General features: G+C 34.2%; 1 protein-coding gene across 2 annotated transcripts in view; it reads left to right on the top strand.

Annotated features, from left to right (window-relative positions):
* The first annotated feature begins 759 nt into the window (after nucleotides 1-759).
* The window catches only part of LOC128228917 (coiled-coil domain-containing protein 87-like), a 31,108-nt gene continuing 21,926 nt past the window's right edge, over nucleotides 760-9,941 (top strand). For both annotated transcript variants that reach the window (XM_052940465.1, XM_052940464.1), the window contains exons 1-9: nucleotides 760-835; nucleotides 3,346-3,512; nucleotides 3,792-3,864; nucleotides 4,741-4,793; nucleotides 5,300-5,413; nucleotides 6,216-6,287; nucleotides 8,679-8,775; nucleotides 9,219-9,300; nucleotides 9,755-9,899. In XM_052940465.1, the coding sequence (XP_052796425.1) occupies nucleotides 3,375-3,512; nucleotides 3,792-3,864; nucleotides 4,741-4,793; nucleotides 5,300-5,413; nucleotides 6,216-6,287; nucleotides 8,679-8,775; nucleotides 9,219-9,300; nucleotides 9,755-9,899 (774 nt within the window). In that variant the 5' untranslated portion in view covers nucleotides 760-835; nucleotides 3,346-3,374. The remainder of the gene's footprint in view (nucleotides 836-3,345; nucleotides 3,513-3,791; nucleotides 3,865-4,740; nucleotides 4,794-5,299; nucleotides 5,414-6,215; nucleotides 6,288-8,678; nucleotides 8,776-9,218; nucleotides 9,301-9,754; nucleotides 9,900-9,941) is intronic.

The raw sequence follows: 9,941 nt of genomic DNA, 5'->3' as shown, positions 1-9,941 counted from the left end.
CATATATTTAACGGTTTAAATGGATAAATGGGATTGAAATAAGTTGTTTATTTGTTATAAAAAAATAAATACTGTTTAAACCAAATAAGTTGTTCTTACTTTTCGGTTATTGTTTTCACCGTTTTTGAAAATATAGGCTATGATCATGCATCATGGAGACGGTGTAAAAGCTATTTAATTCGTCATACAGTCTGTTTCCTGAGTTTTAACTAGAAATCAGAACTGCTGCTGGCCATTTTTGTGAAGCCAAACGAACATCCGCTTGATGGCTGGTTTAAACCCGGTACCGAGGACAATATGTGGACGGGCAGGCAACTATTTCTACACCACCTCGCTGCTAGTCGGTTAAAAAACACGAACTTATCTTGTACTTGTTATTGTCTTGCCAGCTCAAATTAAATCTTACCTTATCTTTTCAAAATAAAGTTTATCTATCTGGTCAAAATACACGTCTGTCTAGTAATCAATGTGTTTTTAAAACTCGCTATAAAAAGTACTACAATACGTTCTTCATATTGTTGCTTGACAAATGACCAATTCTAGCCTAACCACAAATAAGAGGCTTATGTTAGTCTGTTATAATTATAACTATACTAAGGACATATTGAACAGTATGATACAAAATATGTTGGGTTTCGCCTGCTGGCTGGGACCAATAACAAATCCTACTCCCAGCTGCTGGTCAGAGGGGTTTTGTCTGTCAGGGGAAATCACTGCGTATGATTTACTAGTATAAAGTAACCTTTGTAAATTACACAGGTGAAAAAATATTACTGTTCCAAGTTGGTCAGAAATAATAAAAACAAAAACATGTAATATTTGTTACCTTCAATGGGTAAGACCGTTTTAAGTATTTGTATTTACATAATGTATGATAAACTTTCATTATTTGTCCAGACAATTTTGAAATAAATGTTTAAATCGTTCCGAGAAAGTAATTTTCTGTCGTTGTGAAGATAAACAAACATGGCGGATGTTTAATGTGACATATTTTCGGATATAGTAGCTCAAATTGGAAGGAGTTGGATGCTGGTTTGATATTCTGCTATTCTGAATATTATGTGATATCGCAAATGTTCTTCAGTTATAAATGCACTAATTAGCCATTATTAGTGATATCCAATTCCAATGGAAAGTAAGTGACATGTCTTTAACCAGCCGCCTGTCAAATTGCTCAGTTTATGTTCTATTGTAGGCGATGGGAAATTTTATGGCTATGATAGACTCAAGACACCTATCATCCCAACTGAATGCAGCAAGCAGATGTTCTGTGAATGACCCTCATGGCGATAATAATCTCCACTATCATTCAAATATAAATGCCGACTTTTAAACACATATTAACTTACATGTTCATGTCAAAAACATGTATAGAGAACATAAAACACTTACACAAAAGATATGTTGGTTGTATATCAAGTCAGTGATTTTTTTTCGTGAAATTTACCGCCGAATAACGGCTGTTTCCCCTAGCCGAAAATCGTCCAATTTTCCCAAAAAATAGCCATATTTTCCCAAAAATAGGTATCAATTCCCCTCAGAAATGAATAAAACATTCAAATATTAATTGTGCTTTATGTTTTTATTTCGTAAAACAATGCATTTTAAACACGATGCGAACGCGCAATATTAGCAGGAACCGGTTCGATCCGGGATAGGGCCCGGGAAATAAACCGTTTCTGATCATCATCACCGTGACACATGTAATTTGTCTTGAAACAGAGATCAATTTGTTTACGATTTTCGACATTTTGACTTCAACTTTCCGTGTAAATGTAACATTTAACTTAAAAGTTTAATCATAAAGATGAGTAGCTCATGTATTTATGATAGTAACTGCAATTTAAGCGATTGTATTATGCTAAAAGTACGATGGTTTTTTGTTACTTATGTATGATTTCAGTTGAACTTTGTTTATTGTGTTTTTTAAGATCTTGCATTTAATTAACATATAACCAGGAATAGACCGATAGACCAGAAAGCTGAAATTGCAATTTGTTTGGTGAGAATTTAGGGATCATGTGGCACAAAAATCATGTTTTACATCTTTTGATGATAGTAACTGTCATTAAAGAGAGTTGAAACAGTTTTAATAGGTGTCTTTGTTACTGGTTATTTTAAATGACCATTTTAATGTTCATTGTATTTTCCCAATTGTGGGAATTAACGCGCTTATTTTCCCAATTGTAAAGCCACAGGTGGTTTTGAAAATTTAAATAAAAATCACTGCAAGTGTTCCAAATTTGTAAAAACTGGCTGTTTGTTTACATAATAAAAGGGTATAAAGAGTCTTGAGTATTAGGAAGTAGTCATTGTATAATTAGGAAGTAGTCATTGTATAAAAATGACACCATTTTACAAGAACTTGTTTCATGGTGCTGAACTAGCTACAATAATGAGCGATCAGGGATACTTTTTTTATTATTTTGACATTTTTTATGTATCCCTGTACAACTCTCTGCCATTTACCAACGGGCGAAAGACTACATAGTAATATTATCCATCAATGTTGAATAATAAAGACAAAGTTGTTCAATATAAACCCGGCAGTGATCTGAACCAGATTGAAATTGTCATTAGAGTCGTTATTTTCACATTAATGTATTTGCTTTCTGGGTCTCGGAGACAATTATACATGTACACAACCTGTCAGAGTTGTCCCAGATGAACAGATATCGGGATACTTGATAAACAATCGATACATGTTACTGTTTTATGATACCTGAACATGTCTTTTGGGCATAATGACATAAATAAATATGTGTTTAAAAATAGGAAATAATATTTTCGTAGAAATCTGAATTTATATAGGAGATAATTTCAAAATTGTGGCGAGGATTCTTTGCGCAAGGATTCTTCTACTTTTTGCTGGGATGGTGGACGTCACGAATCTGCCATTGTAAAAAAATCGTCAAAAAACTTGATGCCGGCCGATTTAGGTAGACTAGGTGCTGAACACCACCATGTTTGTGCGATCAAGTTTGGTATAAAGATTCGCTGGAGAAAGAAAAAAAGTGATTTTATATAAGATTTTTAGTACCTTACTATGATGATGATGATGATATCATCTCAATCTCAAGTTAAACATTATAAAACTGACAAGATATGTACCACACTAATCATGGTCACAGGTTATTGAGGGTTCCCTGCTAAAAGGCAGTATCACCTGAGTAGGAGTGCTCCTTAGTACTAAGCTAAGGAAAATAACTGTGGGTGTGCGATTTCATTGACAAATGGGAACAAATATATTTGAAAAAAGATCAACATGTTTACAAAACATGTTGACTGCATCAGTCTTTTCATTTCCTGAACTATATTAATGTGAAAATAAAATCTTTTTTGTAGGTTAGATCTGGTGTTAACTGCTTGACAAGATGCCATCAGCTGGCACAAGATTCCGGGAGGAAAGGGCTCTCAATGGGGCGCTCAAGGCCCTGAGAAAGCCCCAGCATTATGAGCCTCCAGAAAAGAAAGGGGAGATGTACCCCATGAATTGGCCTGGATATGATAATGTGAGTGTTTGCACCAGATTTATAAATATTTCAAGAAAATATTGGGTGTTGTATGTAAAATACAAAAAAAAAGATATTTTTGCTGAGTGTTGCTTTTTTGAGAGGAACACATTTTAAACAGTAATGGATGTAATTCAATAATAGTTGATTTTATAGTTAAAATAATTGATTTGCATTTCTGAATGCCCATTAATGCTGTTCATTAATTTATTTGATCAGGTTATAAAAAAAGAGGAAGATAATTTTTAATTAAAAAACAACATTTCTGTTTGTTTTCAGAATGATGTTGAGAAGAGAATCAGTGGGGTCTTGGGACCACTGTCGCTGTTTGCACCCTTCCCCCACGAAGACAGTATGCTATTTTGTTCTTATTTTGGACTCAGTCACAGATATATGTTGGCAATTCTGTTTGTAAACTTTGTTTCAAATTTGTTGCTCTACTAACACATTCATCTGGCAAGTTTTGTTAATCTATGTCTAAAAACAATTTTCAATAGCATTGACAATGTATTTTGGCGAAGAAGAGCATTTTTGTCACATTTTAAATACTGTAATTATTCTAATTATCCCTGGGCGTTTATTAGAATCTTACTCGAGTTCCAAGTAGGGGATGAGTGTTAATTAGAGATGATTGCTTAGATAAAAATCAGTCATCATTATAATATTAGGACGTAAAGACAAAAAAAAGTGAAGTAAGATCGTAAATAAAGCAGGAAATCAGGAAACTCATTGTTTGAAAGGTTTGTTTTATTCAAAAGGGGGTGGGCATTTAAAGGAGGCAATGTTTTTCCTCGATTTTGTCCCAGAATTGGTTGTTTTTGGGGCTAAAGTGGGGGGAGGGCATTTATTAGAGGATGGGCAATTGATTGAATACATACACTAGTTATTAATAGAGATCTGATTGTACTTTTGATGATGTGTTATCATTTCAACATGAATTTTATTCACATTTCATACAAAGTTACATTTACCGTTTCTGACCTGATTGGATTTTTTTAATTACTTTTTCAAGAATAAAAATTCTCAAACAAGACCTCGTACCTAAAAGAGGATTAAGTTATTGAACTATATACTTGTTTGTTTTCTTTAATCATTATGAATTTTATTTTGTTGTGAGAACTTGCATTCCTTCAGAAGATAACGAAATAAATGTTCATGTACAGTATGTAAATAAATGTATACAATATATTATTATTGTATAATTAAATACTTACACTATCTGTTTCAGTGAAGGAAGAGGAGCCCAATATAGAACTGGAGAGACCTGTTACTCCTATTGATGTGAGTTAGGCATAACAAAAAAAAATTGTTTCTGGTTTTCCGACTGCCCCTAGTTTGTTAATCGCCCTCAGACAAGTTTTTTTCTGATCTCTTGCATCATAAAATGCCTGATTGTGTCATTTTTATAGAGATCTCTAATTAACCTTAGTCTAGATCAAATGGCTCCCTTTTGAAGTTTGACAATGATATTCAAATACAACATGACCTAAATAATGAAATCCTGACCTACCTACATGTAGGACATTTTTTATTGTTTTATTTTGGGGCAGTGAAACTATAAACAAACCTTATATTTGAATTCAAGACTGTGTGTTTAGGTAAAATAATTTGATCATGAGAATTTTAAATAATGTCACAGTAGATGGTAACTCTTAACTGGATTCGAAGGGACATTGGACACCGATTTAGAAAAACATTCTTATAAACAATAATTTCATGAACAAAATTCTTATATTTTGTGAAAAGGCCTATTTTGAACACAGATATATTGATGGTTGACATTCCAGGAGGAGATAAAGTCCCAGCCAATGTCATTTGACAAGCTAGCAGGTTACATCCGCAGACGTCTCTCCCCGAGGCCTGATGTCCCACACCTGACGTTTGAGGACCAACAACACCTGGTATACAAATCACTGTTGTCGTGGCTTACACCTTCAAATATCAAATAATAAACAACTTGTGTATTATCAAACATACCTTAGTACTGGTAGTGTAACCCTTTTTTTTTACTAAGTTTGATCATGGGTAACATCATGACAATTTAATTTTATCATAAGATTTGGCACTTGTCACAGAATTAATTATGCATGCTCTACAAACCTGCAATCGCAGCAGTACATGTACTGTCACAGACAATCATACAAGCAACTAAGGACACAAATTAAGATTCATCTTTGGTGACCCAGATTTCAAAATTAAAATTAGCGGGCAAAGCCCAGCACAGATAGTACTCAGTGTTTTAATTTAGTGTATATGTCAATTAACATCACAGTCCATTGAAAACACTCAAACTTTAAGTACATTTGTTGTGTGAAGAAAACAAGTTGAGGTATAACTTTGGTGTTGTTTATGGCAGCTTGATTGTGCAAAACACAAACCTTTGCCATAACTCAAAAATCCTTCAAAATATATCATTGAACTTTGCTCCACATATTGCCAGGGACAATACACACATGAAGTGCCACATGTTCAGCAGAAAAAACAACATACAATTAGTTGCGTTGGCTCTTGTTATTTCTTATATAAATATCAATATTAGATGTAATGAGTACAGCTACTAATATCTTTCTTTTAGTCTTAATGGAACAAAAGAGTTTTGTTTTTGTAAAGCATTCCTGCTTTGACTCCAGGTTTGTTGATATGTCAGTGTTGCAACTTAAGATATGAAACAATTTTGAACCAAATGATTATGTTGTTTTTCAGGCCGGCATCCTTATGGGGGAGGTTACAGGAGTCTGGCCAGAAATTAGGAAACAAATTGATGACCCTTTTCTGGTAAGGAAGAAAGCGATAGAAATAATAAATTTGTACCATTCACAGAGAATGAAGCCATACTGCTATTTTATTTCATATTTTAATTTTAAAAATTACTACAATAAAATGAGGATGTTTCCGTTCCAAATTCTTATTTTTAAGACGTCTAATTTTCTGCTGTTTCCTTGTTCTTTAATTGAAGAATTTTAAAATAATTGCAGTAAATGCGCTTCCATTAAATATAATTCCTTTTCACAGTTGTGGGAACAATTCTTTCTTTAATAATGCTCTTTTATTATATTTTTATGTCATACTGCGTTCATCAACAGAATTTTACCAATTATTAAATGCATGTAGGAAATAAGTTTAAATGAAAAAGCATTAATATTGGAACATTTCTTTTTTCTTATTACCTAATTGTGCACACATTATCTTGCCTGTTTATTACCTATACTAAAATGATGGTAATCTTCTACTTTATTTTATTTGTACTTGATTGACTTGGCCTAGTTTGAAGACTATGTAATCTAATGTGAATTACTCCCATTATTTTTTTCTCGGTCAGAAACTAGGAAACTTCATTGAGAATTCTAGAATTTTTGTACATGTTTTTGAGTGATTTTCTACAGTGTTACTGTACAGTTAAAAATCTCTCCTATGTACGAAACTGCTCCTATTGTTCTTGATAACATCGCCTCCGGTAGTAGTGTCCTTTTTGAGAGATTAAGAGATCGGTTCCCTGTCTGCGTTTATCTCATACCGTCTTTGGAGACGTGATTGTTACTTAAAAAAGTCGTTTGCAGGATGTCAGGCAAAGGAAGTTTTTATGAATATTACACCCTAAAAATTGGCTAAAACTATCAAAAACTAATCATTGAAAGAACATGAACACCCAATTTTTTTTATGAAATTTCTGAGGGTGAAAGGTTGGAAGTTGTCAAGGGCCACAATGTCAATAAGTATTTAAACAAAGGATTGTTTGTGGAGTTGGCATTTTTTAATTGCAAACGATTTTATATTTTCTCAGAATGTTGTACAATAAATGAGAAATTCTTAGTGTTCCATAGACATACCAGCGCTCCAGTCATGATTTGTAAAGGGCAGGGTGCTAGGTCTGAAAGGGCTCTTTTGATGCGCATTGAATGTGCCTTATTTGGGCACTTGCAAGGGCCAATGTTCAATTCTGATTGTGTATGAGTTGTAACTACTTTCAATACTAATAGTTTGTTATAAATATCTTACCTGTTATTAACCAGGTTTTCACATAGAATGGCGAACGTCGTTGTTCGGGCGGGCGTGCGTTTGCGGCCGAGCGGCATCAAACTCACCTATGAAACTGAATAACTTTAGTTAGGGATGACATATCTTGACCAAACTTGGTCTAAAGGAAGAATTAAAGGAGACCTTTCATGGGATTGCGTTTGGGGTCCCTAGGGTCAAGGTCAAGGTCACTGTTACTTAAAATAGAAAAACGGTTGAAACTGAATAACTTTAGGTTAGGGATGACATATCTTGACTAAACTTGGTCTATAAAAAGAATTTATGGAGACCTTTCATGGGATTGTGTTTGGGGTCCCTATGTTCAAGGTCAAGGTCACTGTTACTAAAAATAGAAAAACAGTTGAAACTGAATAACTTTAGTTAGGGATGACATATCTTGACTAAACTTGGTCAATAGGAAGAGTTTATGGAGGCCTTTCATGGGATTGTGCTTGGGGTCACTAGGGTCAAGGTCAAGGTGACTGTTACTATAAATAGAAAAACGGTTGAAACTGAATAACTTTAGTTAGGGTTGACATATCTTGACCAAACTTGGTCTATAAAAAGAATTTATGGAGACCTTTCATGGGATTGCGTTTGGGGTCCCTAGGTTCAAGGTCAAGGTCACTGTTACTAAAAATAGAAAAATGGTTGAAACTGAATAACTTAAGTTAGGGTTGACATATCTTGACACAACTTGGTTTTATAGGAAGAGTTTATGGATATCTTTCAATGGATTGCATTTTGGGGTCCCTAGGGTCAAGGTCACTGTTACTAAAAATAGAAAAACAGACACAGGCTGAAATTCTTCTGTCAATCATTAAAAACCTGGTTTCGTCGCATTGCGGCGTTTCTTGTCTTTACTTTAGAGTCAAAATTATTAAATTTATTATTTTATACTTACTTCTGAAAATTTACTCTATCAAACAAAAGGGCACAGCAGGGTGTAGAAAAAAGGCAAAGGGTACTGGAAAAAAACAGAATGTCCCACCCTCTATTTAGGCCTAGCTGGAGCACTACATACTTCCAATTCCAAATGCTTTAATGGAAGATCTTTATGACCTGTATCTGGTTCTAAGGATCAAATGATGTTTGTTGTACTATTGTTGTCTTGCCAAATTAAAATTACTTTTATCCTATCCTTTTTCTCAGAGTGCCTTGGAGAACCGAGAGTTGAACCGACGTATAGCAGTGCACATTGTCACCGTCTGTGAACAACTGTTCCTACATTATCTGAAAAAAGCAGAGGGTAAGTTTGGTAATGTCGTACAGATTTAATCCCGTCTGTTTTTTGAGGCAAAAAGTGAGGTATTTGCTTCTTGACATAGCCCTGGTATCTTTATTGGCGTGTCCAAAAACTTTGGCCGTCACTCAAAAAACCTTCATAACATACAGATGAAACTAGGTACCGTACATATGTTTACAGTGTCTATAAACTGTCAATGTGCACACATTCAAAGCAAGGTCCCTAACTCTGGCTTTCGTTATTGTTTGGTTATACCCATTTTAACCTGAAAATAACAGACAAGTGATGGTGCTCTTGTAAAGTTAACTCTATATCATTGATGGTGATGGCCAAGTGGTAACTGTTAGCGTATCAAACTCTGATCAAAGGCTTTTTTGATGATTAAAATAATCACCCAGTATTAACTGTAATTTGTGAACATAATACAGTGAACTTAATTTTTACAGTGCTAAACAGCAGGGGAATATTCAGTGGACCTGCAAATATGAGTCGACTCAAAGCCCAGCTTTCACTCGATGCCAACAAGTTGTATGTAAAAACAATCATAACAAATTATGACTAGTCTATTTTTTGAAAAGTAAAAAAATAAAGTATTGTCAAAGCTTCATTATCATTTGTGTATTGTTCTTATTTTTGTTGCGTTGAACTGTAACATAAATATCTTGGAAACTGTTTGCAAAACATGTTTAGATATCATTTTGTTGTGAAATACTGTTTTCTGTTCAAAAAGGGCTCGAAATGTTATCTGTTTAAAAAAATGAATAAACTTGCTTTGAAATTTTCCACTTAAAACTATGAACCATAGAACATTCTATTGCTTTTTTATACAAATAATAATAATTGATTTTAAGTAACATCAATACAATAAAATATTGCACTTGATTTCAGTTTTTACAACGCTATATACAAAATCAATCTAAATTATATTGAATAAAAGAAAATCACATCTGATACCAGAAACCGAAATACAATTTTTTTCCAGTCTGAACATCTTGATGATTCGTCGTTACCTGGTGGGGGACATGCGGGGTGGGGATGACCTTGACTCCCAGGATTCTGACTTTATGTACACCCCCCAGCTGGCCGGGTCTGATGCCCCGCCAGCCAGGATGACATATAAAGCTTTGGTAGGGTCTACCGCCACTCTGTGTCTGTGTAGCTTGTGTACA

This window comes from Mya arenaria, chromosome 3 (assembly GCF_026914265.1).
Source record: "Mya arenaria isolate MELC-2E11 chromosome 3, ASM2691426v1".
Classification (NCBI taxonomy): Eukaryota; Metazoa; Mollusca; class Bivalvia; order Myida; family Myidae; genus Mya; species Mya arenaria.
Note: the sequence above shows the minus strand (reverse complement) of the source record. Positions and strands in the feature narration are given on the sequence as shown.